We start from the raw sequence: 22,852 nt of genomic DNA, 5'->3' as shown, positions 1-22,852 counted from the left end.
TCATGTTTCCCTTTACTAGATCACATTCAAGTCCTAGGCTCCCGTTCCTGTCATTAGAACAGGGAGGTGGTTTGTAACAGAAAGGCCAGCTAGGTAAATATTTCAATTTTGCCTCCCAACATCTGCTTGCATATCTGCCGGCATTGTAAGTACCTGTACATGTAGGTTGCTTTTATAATCAGAATGAACTTGAACCCAGAAGCTCAAATTTTTCATTAGCTCCCCTATCCAAAAGGCGATGTTTATAAGATGTGTATATCATTTATCCATCAAAATTATTGATAGACACACAACAAAAGGACAACACAGTACAGGGGAGAGATGAACACATCTTTTCAACAGTTTTAATGTAGAAAATACAAAAGTCGTAATACTCTGATCTGAAGATGTTTTATTTTGAATTTACAAATAGTGTGTTCTGCCCTTCTTACAAGTCACTTACATCGAAATGACCTCCAGGAAAACTCAGCCAGGACCAGTATTTTACAGTGAGAACTACACTTGTGGTTTTCAGGACAAAATATACATCAAAATTTGTGACTTCATTTGTAAATTACTACGAAAATGGACAGCGGATTCTAATTTGAAGGTTTCTCTGCAAGCAATACTAGTTACATTTGGCAATATGATAAAAGAGAGCAGACTGTAAAGAAGCCAGAGTTTATGATACAAGTAGTACTATGTTCTATGGATGGATGTAGTTTTTTTTACCATTCCAAAATGTGGAAAAATATACACATCATAACCATTTGATAACACTCATCTTCACTTGGAAGGAGAAAAAATTCTGCCAACATTCAATCTTGCAACTCAAAATCCAAATCATTGCCAACAACTTGCACATCCCTCCAGAGGCCTCAAAGCACCTCCACTGTGTTGACTTTAAACGATGCAAACACAAAAGGGACAACAACATAAAAATCATATAAAAGCTGCACACAGTCTAAAAACTACTTCAAATTAACTACATGTACGTCACTTTACAAAGCTGGGCTACGTAGGATGTCTCGTTTCCCATCAATGGTATAAAATATTTATTGCTGAAAATAGAATGATTTCGTACAGTCCAGACCTTGGGGAAGCTGGTGGTTCGAGAGCTCACAATCAACATTACAATACTGAAATGCAGCACCATATAAAGAGCTGGGGGTGTCGACTATCTAGTAAAAGCACCCGACCAACTGGAGAGAACAACTTGTCCAACTTACGAACACAGATAAGAAACAATACTTGTTACACTGTTCACTGTCTAGTCTGTTGGCAGACTGGGAACAAATTGCGTCTACTTACAATCTACAATACCAACAGTAAAGCCGCATTATTTATTTAAATAGTTTTGTGTACCTCGGTTAATGAAGGCTTCCTTGTAAGAGACATCTTAAAACTTCTTATTTTCTGACTCACAATCAATCAAACTACCATTCCACTACAAGGAAATCTTTGGTACAACTTTCTAGTAAAACATTGGTACGTACACATATTTTTTCAAATGCTGGATTTTCCTAAAAGTCTTTATATGATATGATTGCCATAAGAAAATACGGACTGCTGAAGAAACATCACTACCATCTCTTCAGCATCTTTACACATTATAGGTGACTTTTGAAGTCCAAAAACTGTACATACATTATTTAATCACAAACTACAAATATACAGTACAGGCACTTGTCCAAAGCTACATTTACACCATGATACACCAGTCTGGTGTAGCTAAGCAACTTTCTGTGAGTGTCAGACTTCCGTGTGCAAGTCGTTTTGGGGCATGCTTCGTGGGTTACCCTGGCTTCCCTCGTTGTCTCCCTCCCCGCCGCTCTCGTAGTCGCTCAACGCCACCTCGCTCTCGTCCATGTCAGCCCCGGATAGGTCCGACACGGACGCGTTGGACGTGGTGTACATGGAGACTGAAACGTCGTCGATGTTGGATTGTTCATAGTCCGCGTTATACTCGCTCCCGTTGCCGTAATCCTCGTACCCGGGCGGCAGCTGGCTCATGGATTCCTGGTAGCTGGGCGGGTAGACGTAATCGTGCTCTTCCTGCTCCGTCATGGGCAGCTGGTCGTCGGAGAGGTGGTGTGCGGGGAGGTACTGGTTGGGGTGGTAGTGCTGCGGTCGGTACATGTGGTCGCCTTCGGGGACGGGCATGTTGGAGGGAGGCTGGATCGGCGCAAACCCGTCCTGATAGTCGTCGGGGTACTGTAGATAGCTTTCATCTGGCGGCGGCGGAGGGAAGTCGCTCTCCCCGGCGCCATACTCATCGTCCGGATACTGGGTGACGTACTCGTGGTCGGTGTAGTCGCTGGGGTCGCCTTGGTAACCGTCGCTGTAGACGTTGGGGTCGTACTGGAGGTTGTGGGGGTGTGGCTGGTGGGGAAGGCTGTGGTTGTTGGAGGAGGAGGAGGAGTCTGGCATCTCACACATTGGCACTTCTGTGATATTGGGCAGGTTACTGCTGGGCATCCAATCAGAACAGTCCCAGTGGTACCCTGGAAGAGGAGGGGGGAACAATGGTTAGACATTACAATTATTAACATTCCAGAAAAAGTTGTCTCTTATACATCACCCTATGCAATGAGCTGCAAAGGAAGAGGCATTTTGCAGACCTGGTGTCTACCATTTCGCCTGAGCTAGATTACTTGACAGTGTGTTATGCAGATGTCATGTCTAGACATATTTGCCATGTTCCAAGGAGAGGCTGAGGCTGACACAAAAAAATCAATATGTTCCAGAGGAACCTGTGGCCCAGACAAGAAGCACGTCTTCTAAAAACCTGAACGCAATTTCGCCCCAGCCAAGCTCAATTTAGGAGAGTGGTTTTCCCAACTACACACTGGGGGCTTTATTACATCCATTGGCGATATGGCACAGGAAATTGTTTGGGTTCCTCCTGGGACCCAATGATTTATAAAGTGTATGAAGGGGAGCATGCCTTCAGCACTCATGCAGCGCCCAAGACAGGTAAAGTGAAGTAGGGTTCAATGTGGGGCCACGCTTCAGTCTACCCACACACACAGCAGGCACTTATGGGCTTATTTTGGATGGTAATTTTGGCTGCTTTCCAGCTACTTGTAATTACAATTTATAGAAAATTCAAGTAGTTACAAGAATTTTTTTCCTCCTTGATGCAGAAAATAGTTTCAATAACCTACTCCACAATCCATCCTAATCAATCACCTTTTCAACTTGCTTATGCTGATTTATCAAAGAAGATAGTGAGGAGTGCCTTGACAACCACCAGTGGAGTAAAAAGAAAACCCAGAGAAGCAGCCAGGTAACCTTGCTCCCAAAGAGTATGCCAATCACCACAGACAGCGTAAGGAGAAGGTATTGATAAGCCAGTGCCACCCAGCCTTAGAATTACAGACCTGTCAAGGATTTCTGCTCATGTTGTGTATGTCTTTATTAAAGTAACTTCCTTAAAATGACTGTATGTGACCTTTCTAGTAGTGTTTGTGAGTGATTTGTGTGCAAAATTATGGCAGCCTTAACAGGTCTGAGGAAGCCTCCCCCTCACCCATAATGAACACTGCTGGGTGAACTGTACTCTACCTGCCGGTGTGTCTAGATCAATCTGTATAGCTGCCTTCTAAACATATCCGCATGTTTCCCATCCGTCTCGTACACATGTACATCATAGTCTATAGGCATGAAAGTGTGAAACATAATAATTACACACAAGAAGCTCTCTATACCAATGTAAAGATTCCATAACATTGCTATATATATATATAAAATGTTACTGCAAATGACTGTAAAGATACCTTTGGCTTGCTGTAAGTTGTTGACTTTTTCTACATATACGGACAGCATGTGAAAGGACAGTGAAAGAGGGTTTATTAGTAGACATCTTGAACACAGAATGGGGGAAGAATTGTGACCAGAAAAGTCAGTAAAGAGACAGGAGAAAAAGACAAAGTCGTCCAAAATAGACAAGTATAACTCTACTGGAAATATTCGTTTTCAGCGTTGCGTTATTCGGTTTTCATCATTGTGTATCATTCTGTCATGCATTAAATACAGGTAATGTGTAGTACTAAGGTTTTTCACTTGCAGCAAATTGTTGCATTGCCAGCGTGCATTAGAGTTGCCACGATACACAATACCTTTCAGTCCACAGTGCATGGGTATGGTTGAACTTCCACACACTGAGAACTACTTAAAGACACAAAACAGTAAGCCACAGTACATACGCAAGTTCCACGAAGGAGTTAAAATCCAGCTTTTTTTTTACTTTGCTACTCCTTTTTTCTGGTTAAAAAAAGAGGTACAGAAACCAACGAAAAATTTGATATTCTGGAAGAAGCAAAAGGTGGGACATACATCTAAACCACCGAATGAAGTGGTGAGTCCTCTTCTGTAACCATACCGTACAAGCTGAATTTTTTATAGTACGATTTCTTCTCCTCTGTAGTGAGAGAGAGATACAAGCTTGGATGGGTACAGTCGCAAACGTCAAGAAATCTCAAGAGACACATCACACTGTAAAGTGACAACAAGTTTTGTATGCATGAGAATGTGGGATCATTCATGGAGGCCTGGGGCCAAACTTTAACTCCTCGATGGAATTTGTGCACATACTTACGTATATCCCGATTGGAACGTTTTCAACTTTGCATGCTTTCTGCCTACAGATGTGCACAAGAGAGGCGGGAGGAGAGAAAGGAGTGAAAGGTGGTAGGCTTAGCAGGACAGTCAACTTTCTTTTCTTCAGTCTTACTACACTTAGACAGGCAAAACTGAGGCTCCATTGCAAAGCCCAGACACGCCCAAACACATAAACATTGAGCCAGAAAGCAGCAATTTTTTGGTCCTAAAAAAGAGAAATAAAAAAAAGAAAAGGTGGCCTCTGTTTTTGCCTGGGTTGGACTGGAAGGATAACCATAAGGAGAGCAACACTAAAACTATAGCAGTACCTCCAGGTTTGTCAAGATTGTTGAAGTTATCTGGGCAGTGGGGGCAAACAGCGGAGGGTGGAATGGAGAGAGGGAATGATCGGTTAGTTGCCTGTTTGTACTTACAGCTGTCCTTTTCAAGTAGTACAAGAAAGACAAGTCAAAATAATGTCTAACATCAGGCAACAATTACATACTTCTTAACCTTTATGTCATGTTACGTTAATTTGACTCCATACATGTCAAACGATTGGTAGAAAGGTAAACACACGGACTCTTCTTCCTCTAACATTCCTTTGCCTATGACGTTACTTCATTCACGAACTAGTTAAAGAAGATAGCAAGGGTAGTTAGGGTTGTCGATGGAGAGGGAAGAATACAGGGTAGTCAGGCATGGAGGATGGCATGACATGACAATCAGATATATAACTACATGTATCACCAAAGTATTAGATACACATCAAGAGTTTCACCATAGTAGATAAAGATAGTAGATAACAACATACACCTCAAAAATGATTTAAGAGAGAGATATGAAGATAGTTTGCATGACACACACATCGTGCAGTGATGAACAGTGATGAACAAGTGAAATGGATTATTAGTCTTGAAGAGTGCTCAGACTACACAGAAGAAGTGGTTCTCCCCCTGCTACCGAGAAGGCTCCACCGACGGCCTCCCCTAGGACGTACCTGGCATATTATCCTCATCACATGATTCAGAGGGCAGTGAACTTAGGGAGACCATGTCAGTCATACTGCCTCCTTCATTCCTGTAGACCTGCATCTCATCATTTGCTATGTTGTTCATCACTGCATCCGCATCATTCACTTTACCTGCAAAAGGAGGAGTACACTCAAAAATGTGCCGCCCTCTTATCGTCTTTTTCCGTGCTACCACAACTGCAGTGTTAGTAGTAGCTAAGACTACGGCTTGCTTTCGGCTTCCACCTACACCTTGTCTGAGTGTGAGTGCCTCGTGCTAACACCTACTAGAAGTGCTAAAATTTTCCAGTCTAGTCCTACTCACATTTTAAAGGTACTCCTGCTTTTGGATACAAGACAAAGGTGCACAGGACAGGTGTATATGACATGAGGTGACGACAGTGAGGTGTTCACATACAGGTTGTTACTTACTTTCTACATATCCTTCAACAACGTTGGGACACTCAAACTCCCAAGCTGGCTTTTGAATGGAGTCACTGTCTGATGCTGAGTTGGAAGGCGGTGGTGGCGGTAACGTTGGCGCGACGCTGCACACGATGGCAGGGTTCTTATTTCTGACGGCGAGCATGTCTGTGCTCGAGGAGAAGACGGGCTCCACCTCAGCGCCCATCGCCCCGTCACTCAGATTGTTCAGTGAGTTCCCACAAAGGCTAGGTGTGTAGGAGATGGGTCTGGCCGGCAGCGGCGGCCTGTAGTCGTCCAGGTTGGTGTCGATGTGTACCATCTTGGCGTCGCGGTGGAAGTCATCTCTTTTTTCGGTCATCATTATCCCGTTTGGGTCGCCGCCGGTGGCGACGATGTCGCTCATGTGAGGGTTGCGCTTCCTCCTCTGCCTGCACCTGCGCACCATGACGAAGATGATGACGAGCAGAAGGAGGAAGATGATGCAGCAGATGATGCCGATTATCTCCTCCAGGCCGATGTTGATGCTGTTGGACTCAATCTTGGGCATGATCATCTCAATGATGTTCTCACAGTGAAGGCCGTTGGTGTTAGCAGTGCAGTTGCAGAAATAGGACCCCTCGGTGTTGTGGCAAGTGGCACCATTTTGGCACGGGTTCCGCGAACACTCGTTGACGTCCTCCTGGCATTTCTCGCCCGTGAAGTTTTCCGGGCAGTTGCAGGTCTTGCCGCTTGGTGTGTCCGAGCAGGTCGCCCCGTTGAAGCAGTTACATGAGGTAGAGTGTTCGCAACGCTTGCCGTACCATTCTCGTGGGCACGCACACTCGAAGTCGTTCAACAAGTTCTTACAGCGGGCCCCGTTCTTACATGGGTTGGAGTTGCATGGTTGAGTGTCGATCTGGCAGTTGTCGCCACTGAATCGTGGAAGACAGTTGCAGATGTACCTATTGGACGGACTAACCACTGCACAACTCCCACCATTCATGCACGGGTTGCTACCGCACACGCCAAGAGTCTCCATCCCGTCATTACAATTAAAATCAACGTCAGTCATGTCCCTCAGAGTTGCGACTCTGTTTGCCCCTGCACGTGGCAACCTTTCCCCATTCAACATCATGTCGTCCATACAGCCAAGGTATCCGTTGCTCACAACTGCTGCACGCTTCTTCCGACGACCGTTGGACACCTCTGCACCAAAGTAGATATCGTTGTCATCCAGGTTAAGAATTTTGTTCTCGCCAGCAGCACTGCCTCTTGCTATGTACTTGTGATCAAGTTTCAGTTCGGCGTAAGCGCCGTTGCGAGAAACCTCGACATAGTGCCACTTGCCATCAGTGACCTCCGACCCGCTGCCAAATTCCATGGTGACCTTGCCTTCACCACTGCCACAGTTGAACCTGTACTGCAGATACCCATTGATCAACTGGAACAAAAACAAAACAAACCATCATTTTGTGCAGCTCCATTTTCATTTGATTTTCATCAGTCATGCCATCACAGCACCATAAACTTTTCTCAGATTATACTTTATACTGTACAAAGAACTATGAATCTTTCTGAAATAGATCATAAACATACCTCAAGAATACTGTAGTCATACTCTCCCCGAGCATACATGATCTTTCCATTGGGACTTCTGGGAAGAATAGCCAGGGACAAGTGGGTGGACATCTGGTCCACACTGTTGGCCAGGGTGTACCTGATGTAGCTGTTCCCGCCGAATGTCATCGGGCCCTTGTCTGTGAGAGGAAACGAGAATAAAAGTGAGACTTGAGATTTCAATTCTACAAGTTTAAATCATAAAGACACATATACATCAATATACTATTAAGTTAAAACTTAAGTTAATATCCTTCCAGCACCTGTGGTGCATAGATCTGTGCCCATCTCTGTTTCTGTAGCCCTTGGGTCACACAGTTGTACAATCACTAGTGAAAGTATTATGAACCATTTTTATGTGTTTGCTATGACTTGGCACTTTAGAAAGCCAAAAACATCTACAGAAACTTACCATCAAACGGCAGCTGGTTGCAGTTTGGTGGCGAGGTGCCGTCAGGGCAGACGCACTCGTAACCCTCGATGGACTTGGGATCTTGCAGGCACATCTTATACCTCGGGCAGGGGTTGCTGTTACATGGGTTACAGTCCTTCCCGATCAACCCGCCAGGACACTTGCACTCGTAGTCCCTCATGTGGCGCGGCGACACGAAGCTGATCTTCGCTGTACTAATGGCGGCGATGGCGTGGATGTCCAAATTCAGGATGTCTCGACAAGCTCCCTCAGGGCACTTGTTATGCGAGCAGGAGTCGCTGATGATCTGGAGTACCATAAGGCCGACGTTCTGCTGAATGTCCATCACCGTCTGGTTGAGTTCGCGCCTCAAGGCTGTGGCTTTGTAGTAGTCTTCCTTCTGCGAGCCTTTAGTTGTGGTTTCGATACAGAAGAGAACATCTAGGTTGCCGTCGAGAGGCTGCATGCTGACAACTATGATGTTCTTGTTCTTCACCTTGAGCAGCCTGCGCAGCGTGCGGAAGAACTCCTTCTGGTACGAGGACAGGAACTCCTCGGGTTGGATGTTGGCGAACCTTATCGTCACGCTGTTCCGAAGCATTTCGTCGGTCACAAGTTTCACTGTCACGCTGACCTCTCCAGCCGTGATGAACTTGCCGTCGCTGACGCTGATGTTGAGAGTGTATTCGCCGACATCCAACCCGGGCTGGGCGATGATTTTTCCGTCGTTGGGGTTCACGCCGAACAGCCGCTTGTTGTTGGAGACCAGGCTGTAGGTGAGTTTGTCGTACATGTCGTTGTCGGTGGCGTGGAGCTTGCCGATGACGCCTCCGGGGAAGTTATCCTGGAAGGAGCTGATGGAGATCTGGTGGCCAGTCACGACTGGCGGGTACATACTCTCCTCGATCACCTCCACCACCACGTTGGTGTAACCGTACAGAGATGGCGTTCCTGCGTCCGCCACCCTGACCTGCAGGTTGTATGTACGCCGCATGTCCGACTGAAAGACAACCGATGTGCGAAGGATGCCACTGCGGTCGATGTGGAACTCGTTGCCTTGGTTACCACTGATGATGCTGAAGGTGTACGGGGGTCCGTTCTGGGGGGCATCAAAGTCTTTGACAGTGAACATGAGGATGCTTGTACCGATAGGCTTGCTCTCCTGCAAACAATGACAAAAATGTGTCATGAATAACGTGGCATTATGAATATCCAATATATTACCTGTAATTCAAACCTATCATTCAGTCCTAGCCTACATCTGTAAAATTTCCATACACTATGCTGTCAAGTCTTGCAAGTCCAAGGTGCCAGTACAGTGCATGTTTGTTTTCAACTTGCTCCTGTCTTTCAACTGAATCTAATAATGACCAAAGTGGTTCTGGTGAGGTGATACACTGCAGTGATAAGTTGCCAGCCAACTGAGTGACATGCAAATCCAAATCACATGCAGTAGCACATCCTAATCTCACATAGCAGGACTCACTCCAACAAAATGTCAGACCTATGATGACAGAGCCTCCTGTGCAGGTAAACATCCCTCTACCATGCACCATCTGACCCTTCCCTTAGTTTTGTTGTGTAGGTGACGATCTGTGGCTACATTTAGTCACACGTCTATTATTCCCTTACTAACCATTCCACCCTGGGGGAACTGGCACTGCAATCCCTTAGCACAGGTCTGTCCATGGCACAGGGACAGGGAAAGTGAAGAAGGAATGGGTGCATGAGTTGTAAGAAATCACATGGGGCATGTTCCTGTCTGTTCTGCACTTCAAGTTGAAGGGAATCCAAACTCAAAAGAAAATATCTAAATATGATGAATATTTTTTTACAAAGGCTTTTGAGGGGGCAGAACAAAGAGGCATCAGAAAAGTGAAGAGAAAAGCTTGAGAGAAGCATGGATAAAAACAAGGTCTTTCTCTGAAACAAGACAGCAAAGATTTTAAAGCAGACACAGAGACACAGTAAAGCAGACAAGTTGATGATGGTCACAAACGATAACAAAGAATTACAAAATATAATGATTCACACAAAAAACGTTGGAGAAAGCTCGAGAGTAAACATGATATTCAGCTTTCGCGTGGACAGAAAGTAGTAAAAACAACACAAGCACAATGATGGACATGAGGAATAGGTGTGTAGGTGTTGTGAAGAGCTGAAAATGTATCCTGTTATGTTTGCTACTAACCTGCACAAATACACTGTAGTTGCCCTGTGCAAACTGTGGTGGGCTGTCATTGATGTCCAAGATGTCAACATTTACCACCACTTCAGTGGCGTTTACAGGGGTGCCGCTGTCCTTTGCACGTACTGTGAGCGAGTAAGCCTGAACCTGGAACAACAAAGATTTGTCTTAGCCAAGTCCAGAACAAAGTTGCAGAGCTAGCACACATTCACTCAACCTCTCTCTCTTGTGTTCAGCATCTGCAGTCATAAAATGTCCTACAGCTGCATTCTGTCTTTGTTTTACAATTTGAAATCTCGATCCACTTCATGAAGTATGTTAATGATATGTACCTCCTCCCTGTCCAGAGCTCCTCTGACAGTAATAATGCCAAGCTTGGGTGCGATGTCAAACTGGCCCTTGGGATCACCGCGGACAATGGTGTAGGTCACTTGGGCATTCGGTGCACTGTCTCTGTCTGTAGCCATCACCTGTGAGAGAATATATAGTTATTCAATTGGCAAAAGTTACTTTCTTTCAAATTGTGTCCATGTACTGCACAAGGAAACTCAAACAACTTGGATCAACAGCATCCACTTGGAAGACGTTTTAAGTAGCATCGACTACTTTTCGTCAATGACTGATGAAAAGCAGTTGCTGCTTCTTGAAACATCTGACAGTTTTCAAAATCTATCTAGTTGCTTGAAGAACAATTTCCTTGTGTATCTCATTACCTGGATGTCTAACCTTCATCGACATGTCTATGTACCGGATCTGATTTCTTATTGAGTATCTTACCTGGATAACACTGTCTCCCGTGTGGGCATCTTCACTGATAGAAGCGCTGTACATTTTCATGCTGAACTCAGGAGCATTGTCGTTGACATCAGTGACGTTGATGCTAACGGTTGTAATGTCGCTGAGTGTGGGCATGCCGCCGTCGCTCGCCTTCACCGTCAGGTAGTAGCCTTGCGACGCCTCGTAATCCAGAGTCTTCACGATCGAGATCTTTCCTGCAGATTGAAGCAGAGTCAAGAAATGGTCAGCTTTAACTTGTGTTTTGCTAGTCACAGGATAAGAAAAAGAAAGTGCTGAACAGAATGAAGAATCACAGGTTGGAAAGACTTGTCCTTACTTCCTTCCTAGTAAGCATGGGAGACAAAGTTACATGTTGCCATTAGTGTGTAACACCAAGGGACTGATCTGGAGGGATTCAAGACAATTACTGCAGACTCCCTACACACATGGCCGAGATATTCTAACTAAAGAAAGCTCTTAGGGAGTTTGGCTGACTAAGTGCCTTGCTTCTGAACACAAGCTGTGATCAAAACTTAGTCCCCTTTGTTCCTCTCAATTATCTATGAGCCTCCCTAACTTGTTAACCCTTCAGTGAACTTTGGCGACCACATGTAAGTATGGGAACAAGCAGAACTTGAGTAGGATGCCTGACATATCTTTACAGGGAAACAAAAAGCCCTTCACAGACTACCATTCATTTCACGGAATCATGACCAGCCTTCTTTGTAAGAGTCTAATGAAGCATAGGAGAGGGATGTTCAGAGTTGAGAGCTGTCTTTGAGCCCACAGCGATGCAGTCATTCATGGCCAGCAAGTTATAATAACTTCTTTTAAAGAAGCTTGCCGACGTAATTGGAATTGGGTGGGATCTTCAAGCAAAGGGCATCGTACAATTATCCAGCAGCACAAGACCCCATCACACATGACCACTCAATGTGAACTTCAGCAGCAAACAGGGCCTTGTCTGGTAATACCTAATGCTATGATAAGTCAGCATGCACTACATAAATAACACTATTATCATTCTGACGTATGGGACAAAAATTATAAGACTAATGCATTCCAGCTCTATCCACCTATAGGATGAAGTACTGTCAACCTATATGACTGTACACAACAACAGAACTGTAAAAGTCAAGTGGGAAGAAAAAGAAAGAAAGTAGACGACAGACGCATGCTTCAAACAGAAAGTGTCAGCTTGTATGGAAAGTAGGTGTGTGGAATTTGACTTAATGATGAATTTTGTTAGCTTAAGCTTGTTATAATCATGTTAGCAAATCAGTGCACTGGGAATTGTGATAATGAATTGAATGATCTGCTGGATTATATAACATTTCTTGACAAGCAGTTATGATCATACCATGCATGATAATAATATCAATCAATACATTGTGGTGAGGCTAATACAATATTACAGTGTGAGAGGACTTAAATGTTAGGACCACAGACAAGGATCTGCAAGCTGTTAGTTCGCCGGTTGGAGCCCACATAGGATGGGGTCTCAGTACCGGCGGAGTGCACGCGATCACAAGCGGTTTTCTCACACCGACATGAACCATACAAAGTGATGGGGTAGCAGGCAAACACACTTGTTCTCTTACGGCCAGGAGCACTATAAATAATATAGAACAGGTGCCTAGTCTTCTGCAAATGATTCAGCTTCTGTTGTATCTAAAATTTGTGGTTCATGCAAGCAAGTAAAAAAACTAACTTGTGCAACCCTATAAAATAGTGCATTAGACCACATACGACTTTTAAAAAATCTTTAAAAAAAACAACATATTCCTGACAGGTAACAGAAGACATCAAGATTACCAGATCATGCATAGTGGTAATGAGTGGGGTTGTTTGAATCTGTTCATGCAGTGTCGGTGTTGAACATAAGAGCTAACTATAGGCCTGGGTAAGAGAACAAGGTCATGCTGAAGGTCATCACTTTGCAAGGCTCACTGTAGGACAAAGCCAGTCAACACCAAGATGGTCACCTGTTTTCTTGTCGATTTCAAATTTGCCGTGCTCGTTACCGCTAATGATCTCATACGTGATCTCCGCGTTGGGCCCTACGTCTTTCGACACCGCATACACGCTTAAGATCTGGGTCCCTGACGGAGTGCTCTCCGACACGTTCTTGGCGTATTCCGCAAACTCAAACTCTGGCGGGTTGTCATTGATGTCCAGGACGGAGATGATGAGGAAGGAAGTGGAGGAGCGACGCGGCGCTCCCTCGTCTGTCGCACGGATGGTCAGGTTAAAGGACGCTTGTGCCTCGCGGTCCAGCGTCCGGGCCAGACTCACAATGCCTGAGTTTTCGTCCACTTGGAACTGACCACTGGCCGAGTCCACGAAGGAGTACATCACCTTTCGGTTCAAACCTGGAACCCAAAAAAAAGGCCAAAGATTACCATCCCATAGCAAAAACGACAGATAACAATTCTGTAATATGAGACTATAATTCTATGTACAAACAATACATTACACACAGATACTGTTCACAGCACAACACCTCTAAACATACAAACATGTACGGCTACATGCTTAACACACGTCCACACCACTTTCAGGACAGTTAGACACACTGGTTAGAAGGGTCACACAAAATAATAACATACTTATTCCACTAACGTCTTGCATTCCTGAGTGGGAGTCAGCAGTAGAAAAACAAAACCTGGTTAATAATGTTAAACATGCGCTGTTGATTGATATCAACCAAACTATCTACTCTAGTGCTGCCATACTACTATAAGACGTGCATTGAACGGCATGCAAAGCGATTATATTCATAGTTCTCACCAGGCTGTTTGAGCGTAGGGGCCCCCTAAGCTGTGACTTGGACCCCCTACGCTGTAATTTAGCCCCCTACACTGTCTTTCAACCAGAGTAGGGGTGTTTTTTTGGTGCAGAAGCTTCATAAATCTTTTAAAAAATGAAAATGTAACTTTGGAATGAAGCTATAACAAAGGGAAAACAAAATCTGTCCCCCAGTAAGCAAGAAAAAGTGTCTCAAGGGGTTATGAGTTTCAAAATTTTTCAGGGAAAATATCAGACCCCTTCTTTTTGGGACTCAATGCGCGACTCGCGCCGCAGAAAGTTGCCCTCCTATACCCGACCCCTACGCTGTGAAAAAATCCTGGTGAGAACCCTGATATTAGTTCCATCTGTGTGACATTTTCTTGTTCCTAATGAACTTTCTTTTGCCTGGTTTCTGAGCAGAAACACTCAGCATTCCTGTTTTCTCAACTTCCTGTAATCAGACTTTGATGAGAATCACGTTGGCAGGCATACATACCCATGTCAGGGTCGGTGGCTTGTACCCTTGTCAACAACGTGCCCACAGCCGTGTTCTCGTACACGGGGACCAGGTACTGCTGCTTTTCGAACTTGGGCGGGTTGTCGTTCACGTCGATCAGGTTGATGGTGAGTTCCGTGAAGCAGGACTTCCCGCCACCGTCCTTGGCAAGGACGCCCAGCGTGTAGACGGGTGTCTCCTCACGGTCCAGCGGCGCTCCCGTCATCAGGACACCTGTGGGGCAGGGAATGTCTCACTTTTTCTTTTCTCAACATCTTAAGAACCTAAACTTCAAATGTCTTCTCTCACCGTGACGTCACGGCCAGCAAGTGGTAGGCAAAATGGGGGTAACATTTGATAATAGTAATTTGCATGCACATGAACATGATGTAAAAAAAACAGTGATTGCTCATATTATCATTCAGATGGCATATGAAACAAGCTTGAAACCTGTTTTCACTGTATTTCCTCCTTGTGGTTTGCACAAGGAAGCTAAGAGGTAAGTGCATGTATCACACTTTGCAGTTTTTGTTTCCTACCTGTATCCTTGTCCAAGAGGAATTTGTCTGCACCGGTACCATTCAGAGAGTATGTGATCTGTGAGTGGATCCCCTGGTCTGGATCACGTGCCAGCACTTCCATCACAAACGTCTGCGGTGTGATGTCTTCTGAGATACTGGCTGTGTACCTTGACTGAAGAGCAAAGGTTGAAGAAATGAGACCCTGGACAGACTACAGGTAACCAAATTGACCTAGCTACAAATCAGTCAACACTTGACATCCATCTTTTGCTGTTGATGCTACCATTACTAACAACAGACCAGGACACAGCCATACCATCCACAGTGACACCACGTTTCACAGATTGTCATATCACAAAGGATCCCATTCATACAAACCTGAGGCAGTGTCCATACGTTTATTGGCTATGCATGAGGATTGGGTAAATGGTACAGCTGTTAGAATAACGAGTCATGAGAACTAGCTATAAAAGAATTGATCGGAGAAGCCAACAAGAGGCAAACACGACCCTTAGTACCTTCTTAACCTGGTATCCAGGACTGAGTCTGTTGGAGGGCTTTGTGTTTATAAAAATAAAAGCATTGTGTTGAGGTTTCAGAAAGCCATACAATTTGACGAATGATCTGAAAAGGCCAAACAAAAATTCAGCAGTTCAGCTGTAACTTTGGGTAAACACCATACCTGTTCACAGATGGGGCTGTTGTCGTTGACATCCTGAACATCGATGTTGACTGTTGCCATCGCTGTGAAGGCTCCGTCGGTGGCTGTGATGTTCAACACGTACAGCTGTTTGGTCTCCCGATCCAGCGGCCCGTTCACATAGACCTTCCCAGTCTTGCGCTCGATGTTGAACTGTCCTTGGGGATCCCCGCCTGTGATGTAGTAGGTGGGAATGGTGTTGTCGCCGATGTCGGCATCTCGAGTGCTGACCGTGATGACAATGGTGCCTGGGAGGGCATCCTCACGCACCTGGCCGTGGTAGGTGGATGATCGGAACGTCGGGGGTGAGTCGTTGACATCTGCGACTGTGACGTGTACCAGGGTGGTGTCCTTCAGCTGCTTGGGCTCGCCCTTGTCTGTTGCTGTGACGCCGAAAGCGTAGGACGACATCAACTCGCGGTCGAGGGGAACCAACGTGGTGACCCATCCAGACTCACTGTCGATGGTGAAGAAGTCTGACATCTCGTCTGCATTGGAGTCTGATGCAAAACCGTAGACAATCTCTCCATTAGCTCCCTGGTCTGGATCAAAGGCGTGAACTTGAATGACGCTCGTACCAACAGAAGCATTCTCTGGGAGAGTGATCTTGTAGGGCTTGGAATCGAACTTGGGTTTATTATCGTTCGCATCTTTGACCTGAATGCTGACATCAGCAAAAGCTAACAGTGGAGGTGAGCTTAGGGTCTCTGCCTGAACCTTTAACGAGTACCATGCAGTGGTCTCCGTGTCCAGCTCCTTGTTCACATAGATGACACCGTTCTCTGAATCGATTCTGAAAGTGTTATCCTTGTTACTATTGGGTCCATCGGCTTCTACAATGCTGTACTTCACGGTATCGTTGGTGTCTGCGACAACGGTGGCCACCTCACTGTCAACTGGCATCTCTTCACTGACAAAGTAGAGATGCTGAACTGTTGGGTCGAAGTAGGGAGGGATGTCGTCTGGGCCGAGGATGAGGATTTCCACAGGAGCGCTGGATGTCATTGTTGGGTTGCCTCCGTCGGTGGCTTGTACAAAGAACTGGAAGGCTTTTCCTTCTGTGACAACAAAAATGCAAATGTCTTCAGTAAGAGCTCATTCTACACAGACAAACCTATGCAAAACCAAATTTTGAAAACTACATGTACATTATATCTCAAAACAAATTAGTTTAGTGCTCACCTTTTCCAGTTAGCTTCCGCCTTGTAGTGATTATGCCTGTCTCGGAGTGGACTCTGAACAACTTCACAACCTCAGTGGTGTCAGAATCATCGTAGAGGGAGTATGCAATGTCAGAGTTTGTGCCAATATCTTGATCAATGGCATGGACCTGTGATGAAAAAAAAAGAGATAATTTTGTAAATGCAAAGAAATAGATAATAGAAAGTAGTTTATGATGCGTTTGTTACTACTTCAAGAGACACCTGAAAATGATACAAGCTCCTACCTGGATGACTTCAGCACCTTCATCTGCATCTGTGGGGATGTTGGCTTGGTAAGAAGCCAGCTCAAACTGCGGCGTGTTGTCGTTCTTGTCCGTTAGGGTGACTGTGACGTTACAGAATGACACACGCCCACCCTGGTCACTGGCCACCACAGGGACGATGATCATGCGCTGATTCTCATCCTCACGATCTAACTCCATCCTGCTGTACATTTTACCTTTAAAACAAGGAATAAGAATCATGAAACACTTGGTATCGAATAAAAACTGATGTATACAGTGAAAGCTGGACAAGGACTTTTTATTTCAAGAACATCTGCATAGTAGCTTACCTGTATCAGCATCGATCTCAAAGAGCTGGCTGATCTTCTCGCTGGCAATGGAGTAGGAGATGTCTCCATATGGACCTGCATCCTCATCTGTTGCTGTTACCGTGACTACAAACGTGCCTCTCGGATTGTTTTCATCGAAGGAGACAGCATAATTCAGCTGGCTGAAGACGGGGGAGTGGGTGTTGGCACTCTGAACCATCACAGCCACGCGGGCCGAACTGGTGAAGACTCCGTCCGACACAGAGACGTTGAGGGTGTACGTCGGGTCCAGCTCTCGCTTCCTCAGGTTGGACATGGCGATGATGCCCGTCTTCTGGTCGATGACAAAGTTCATCTGCTCGTTCCCGGACACGATGGCGTACACCAGGCGGTTGTTGTCGGTGCTGTCTGCGTCCGACGCCGAGACTTTGGTGACAAAGTGCCCTCTGGGGGCCAGCTCGCTGATCATGCAGTCGTAGGACGGCTGGTCAAACTGTGGAGCGTTATCGTTCAGGTCCAGCACAGTGACGGTTACATGGACTTCACTGCTGAGTGAAGGCATGCCGCCATCTGAGACCTGTACGGTGAAATCGTGCTTAGCAACCTTCTCGTGGTCAAGGTTACGTGCCGTCAGGATCAGCCCGCTGGAGGTGTCGATGTGGAAGTAGTCTGTAGAGTTGGTTTCATCCTGCAGGATCTGGTAATACATGAGCTGGTTCACACCAGAGTCCAGGTCGGTGGCACTGACTTTGATCACTGTCGTGCCGATTGCGGCAGCTTCAGACAGGGTGGCTTCGTAGGACGGCTTTTCGAAGACGGGAGCGACATCGTTGATATCCTGGACAGTAATGTCGACCACCACCTCCGCATCGACTCCGCTGCGTGAGTCAGTCGCACGGACGGTAAGGCGGAAGTTTTGCTTGGTTTCGTAGTCCAGTGAGCCAACGACATTTATGACTCCTAAAAGATAAATTAAGGTGGAACATCAGAGAAATGAAGAAAAAAGTTGCATATGTATAACTGTCACAGTACACAACAAAGCTGTGTCAGAAATGCTACCAATAATTCAGTATTTATCACTTTCATGCATGTCGGATAATGATCATACAACATGGAAGCTCCCTACATGATATTATCAGCAAAATAATATGCACAAACTGATGTATTTAGAATTTTTACAAAATTGTGAATCTGCTTATGTCGTTACCTGTATTTAAGAACCTTGGAGAGTAAAATAACCTTTTAACCTTCACTGCTACAATCAATCTCTCCAATACACAAAACGTGGGAAAACAACTGAAAGGAAGGAAAAGCTAACGATGTGCATGATCAATGCAGGTACATTACTCATGAAAGCCTGCACTCACCAGTGTCGAAATCGATGTTGAATTGATTGAAGGGATCCCCGTCGGTTATAGAATAGATGAGTTTGAGCCCATCAGGGCTGGCCGCCTTGATGTTGATGACAGGGGTGTGCAGCTGCACGTTCTCGGGGATGCTGACTGCGTAGAACGGCTTCTCAAACACAGGCATGGCTTTGTTCATCACAGTCACAGGCACTTCGATCCTGGCACTCAGCGGTGGGTTGCCTGAGTACAGACAGCAAGAAAACTTGGTTACACAACAGGCTTTCAAGTGTTACCCAGTGATTCATTTGACATTTCATTCATAAACCTCTAGTGTTTAAGAGCTACTGGTAAATAAATTCTCTGTCATTGTGATTTTTCTCCTTCAAATGTCTTCCATAAACGTGATGAGTCATATAAATTAAATCTGCAATTTCATATTTTGGATCTCTGATACCGTTAGATCTACTAGTGTTTGCTTTTCCAACTGAAATAAAGAATTGACAGCTATCATTATTGGACACAGCAAGACCAAATAGAATTACAGATCAGCAGAGTACCAGTAAGACTTTCTGATAACCATAAATGGAAGCTTGAAACAACCCCCACTTCAGGGCAGTTATTAGGCATTATCAGGCCTTGACTTTAGTGTTCCTAGGAAGCCTTCACTTTACCCAAGTTTCCAAAGTACCGCTCTACTTCCATTAAAAGTTTGCAGACATGAATGATGGAGATAAGACTGCCTTTTATCATCCCTACCTTCCGCATCCATGACCATTACAGGCCCTCTAATCAGGTGCAAGCGTATCATGGCTAAACTTTCTCCTTCACTGACCTTAGGTGATACAGAAAGCTTTTCCTCATAACCTAGCAAATGCCCGGCTTTCTGAAAGCCTGATAAGTGAAGGGAGCAACAGATGCGCATTGAACAAAGCTTATAATGTTACCCTCAAGTGCAGAGGTTATTGACGGATCTTTCCATGTCTGGGGCATAAAGACTTTATTCCAAATACCTTTCCATTCAGATGCCTTTGAGAAGTTACAACTTTCAACTGGGAAATGTGCATTGTACATCAAACATAATCCCCAAGCAGACACTTGAAGGGAATTCTGTAATGTTCTCTATTGGTCCATATTTTTCATTCTGACAGCGGAACATTACAATATCCCATCAGAGATTACAAGAAACCCTTAATGGTTCTTAACTGAACTGCAGACATTACTTTTGTGGAGTTACTGATGCATAAATATAGATTTTTCCAAGACAAGCATTATAGCAGGAGATCTTTGGTCATATATTATTTCCTCATTTAATATCCTATTGATCAATGCAATGTTGCTTTTCTTCAGAAGGTAAGGGGGGTTGAATTCTATCCACTGATAATGTTTATTTGCTACTTATATTTCACAGGCTGGTAACAAAGTGGAAAATACTACTAAGTGTTATCATGAATGTTGAAGATGAGAAGACATATACTGATATATAATCACAAGAATCACAACCAACAGATCTGTGATCAGTAACGAATATGATCACCTTCACAACTGACACTTGGTAATGAAAAAATCCTGCTTTAAACAAAATGTTATTAGAAAACTCTGAATGATCTACGCATCGCAATCAGTCACGACTGCACCAAAAATCAACTTGATGGTGTAGCCATTACTGTAGGAAGAGCGGTTCAGTGAAGCAAAGGTTCTGTGGAGATAGGCTTTCGCCCCAGGTGGGCTAACAGGTGGGTGGTGCAGATTACGGCTGGTTTTTGCATGTTATCTTCAAAGTGCTGGGGAGGCTTAAGAGGCAGTGGTTCGGTACGATGGGGCTTTAAGCTCCGCGCAGGAAAAGCCATAAATTGATCAAAGGATGTTTGCAACCATGCTGCACCAGATCTATGTACAGATCTCCGCTTTGCAGAAAAACAAGTGGCATGGAAAGGAGGACACGAGTGTGGTGAACGCTGGTATGTTAAGTGGGGGGCTGCAGAAACTGACAAATTGTCACTGTTCCCATCCAAGGTGAATTGCATGTTATTATTGTATCAAAGGATGTGTATTAGCTAGCCGCAGATGCAGTGGAAAGCAATGGTTACTTACAGAGGTACCACCCAGACAGAATGTTGTGGGAAAATGTGTCCACTGCTAATACCCTGTTTGTAGGCCCCAATACCAGAAAACACACTTGAAACTTTCTGCACCATAAAACAGCCGTCAATTGACCCGAACAATTTCAAACACCACAGAGGGGAAAATACCATGCACAAACACATTTTGTCTTTCCGCATTCTGCACAAAATGCCAATTTTTGGGTTTTCAATTGCTTTTGGTCCTTATTGGCCCTTTGCGGGTGACATTTAAGTTGGTAATCAAGGGCAGGTGATGATTCGAGACTGAAAAGTCGTGTTCATTGGTACAACTATGGCCGAATGTTACGGCTCATCATCACACATCTCCCAAGAGGCGTATCATCAAAGCACTGTGTCCGCCTGTAACCCAAGAAACACGTCGTGGCAGGTCCTGTGATACATTTGTGTAAAGGCCACTTATGAATATTGTAATTCGATTCACGACGTCCATATCTATAGCGCGGGACTTCTACGTTCGCTCAGGGCAGGTGTCCCACACGATCTATGGACCTAATTTTGGCAGATGTTGGTGATGCATTTTGGACTGGTGGCATCTGGACACATTTCTAATGATTTTAATTTTGGCTGCGTCAAAGACATGATAAGATCACTCTGCACATCGAGAGAGGACGGCTTAACCTACTCGCTCTTTACAGGATGCCATCTAGGGACTTGCTCAATATTGTAATTGTAAAAGGACGTTGGTTAATCAGTCTGCCATTGCCAATTGATAGGGATGTGCGTAGAGCTAGAGAGCTGACTTGAGAGTGGTTTAAACAACACTTGTTGTAACCAGGTGAGACAGAGGCTGCCACTTTTGGTGAACTGTTAGATTCATCCTGGCTCTCACCGCGGATCGTTTTTAAACGATCGAAGCAAGAGAGACGGCAGATGCTGCCAACAGCTCTAGGTTCAATAAAATCTTTAATTGCTAAAAACATTTACATACCTCAGCCTTCTGACAGGCATACCATGTTTCCTTCAAGGTAGCATTTCCAGAATTTTCTATGCAAACAGTGAAGGGATAGATCATATATGTATGCTGAACTACACACTACCGTAGTGTGCTAGCCTGTTGGATCTTGTACATTCACATATTCCTTCCAGCTCCATTTTCCAGAGCCTGTGATTGATGAAACTGCTGATGCCTCTAGAGCTGCAGACACTGTCTACAGGAGTTAGCAACCTGTGGAGATCCGAAACACGTGCAGGTGCTTTCCATTTGTTATCTTGTTAGCGAAGGGGGCTAATTTGCGGGTAGTGTGGACAGACCTAGTCCCAAGTCTACCTGGATGTCTCATCACCCTGGGTGCCAAACAACAGGTGAGGCCCGGGAAAAAGAAAGCAATTTTTATTCCAACCAGCCTGCCCAGCTTGGGTTGTTTATAACGGCAGAACTGCATGCCTCAGCACCTTATGGAACACCAATGGTTCCTTCCCTTTTACAGCTAAGCCTGGGGCTGTAAATTTTTACACTGCTGTTGACCCTGTCTTGCAAATACAATGCCCACCATTGACAGCTTGATGTTGTATTGATCCAACAGCGTACAGTCTGCCCCTGTGATTAAATTTTCCCAAAGTGTTCCCCGACTGACTAGCCTACAAAGCCTGCGGTGGGTCAAAGGTTTAAATACTGGGATTAAAATATGCCGTCCTTTTTTCTAAATATTGATTCTTGGAGCCATGTAGATGGATGGGGGATCGTGAACCTTTTGACTTGGCGATCTCTCCTGGCCTCACCCTAGATCACCTCACACTTTTAAACACAGTTACTCAAGGTATCATGTTTCTCCTTGACACTCCAGATTTGTCTAAGATACTGTGAGCTACGTGTCATAATACAATTCACAAAGAATAACACAGCTCTCTCTGTATGGAAAGGTAGCAAAGGGTGCAGTCAATTTCATTTGTGGAAAATTAATGTCTAAGGGGATTAAAATTTACATTCGTTCATACACTGAAAAGACAGTGAAAAATGTCTTTGCCCCACTTTTGTTTGAATTACTGTCTCTCCATCTACCAAATTGTTCTTGATCGATTAGAAGTTTCGTTTTGAAAAACCTTTCTTGCATTTCCTCAGACACATACAAAAGAATAGCCCTCATGTAAAAAGCAAGGACCAGACAATA

The 22,852-nt window shown here is 44.8% G+C and overlaps 1 protein-coding gene across 3 annotated transcripts in view; it reads right to left on the bottom strand.

The window, feature by feature from the left end:
- Positions 1 to 330: 330 nt before the first annotated feature.
- LOC109467873 (protocadherin Fat 1-like) overlaps positions 331 to 22,852 on the bottom strand; it is a 62,454-nt gene continuing 39,932 nt past the window's right edge. Inside the window, exons 12-28 of one of the 3 annotated variants that reach the window (XM_019765980.1) lie at positions 18,622 to 18,843; positions 17,276 to 18,214; positions 16,947 to 17,161; positions 16,682 to 16,829; positions 15,482 to 16,557; positions 14,818 to 14,971; positions 14,279 to 14,512; positions 12,978 to 13,364; positions 10,993 to 11,207; positions 10,548 to 10,685; positions 10,219 to 10,362; positions 8,028 to 9,189; positions 7,595 to 7,755; positions 6,026 to 7,439; positions 5,582 to 5,725; positions 3,547 to 3,635; positions 2,384 to 2,483 (exon numbers count right to left, since the gene is read on the bottom strand). In XM_019765980.1, coding sequence (XP_019621539.1) covers positions 3,559 to 3,635; positions 5,582 to 5,725; positions 6,026 to 7,439; positions 7,595 to 7,755; positions 8,028 to 9,189; positions 10,219 to 10,362; positions 10,548 to 10,685; positions 10,993 to 11,207; positions 12,978 to 13,364; positions 14,279 to 14,512; positions 14,818 to 14,971; positions 15,482 to 16,557; positions 16,682 to 16,829; positions 16,947 to 17,161; positions 17,276 to 18,214; positions 18,622 to 18,843 — 6,830 coding nt within the window. In that variant the 3' untranslated portion in view covers positions 2,384 to 2,483; positions 3,547 to 3,558. Of the gene's footprint in view, positions 2,484 to 3,546; positions 3,636 to 5,581; positions 5,726 to 6,025; positions 7,440 to 7,594; positions 7,756 to 8,027; positions 9,190 to 10,218; positions 10,363 to 10,547; positions 10,686 to 10,992; positions 11,208 to 12,977; positions 13,365 to 14,278; positions 14,513 to 14,817; positions 14,972 to 15,481; positions 16,558 to 16,681; positions 16,830 to 16,946; positions 17,162 to 17,275; positions 18,215 to 18,621; positions 18,844 to 22,852 lie in introns of all 3 variants that reach the window. The other 2 variants (XM_019765978.1, XM_019765979.1) reach the window with 2 other exon arrangements.

This window comes from Branchiostoma belcheri, unplaced genomic scaffold, assembly GCF_001625305.1.
Source record: "Branchiostoma belcheri isolate BF01 breed outbred unplaced genomic scaffold, Haploidv18h27 scaffold19, whole genome shotgun sequence".
In the NCBI taxonomy this organism is placed as follows: domain Eukaryota; kingdom Metazoa; phylum Chordata; class Leptocardii; order Amphioxiformes; family Branchiostomatidae; genus Branchiostoma; species Branchiostoma belcheri.
The sequence above is the reverse complement of the archived record's forward strand: the minus strand, read 5'-3'. Positions and strand labels throughout refer to the sequence as shown.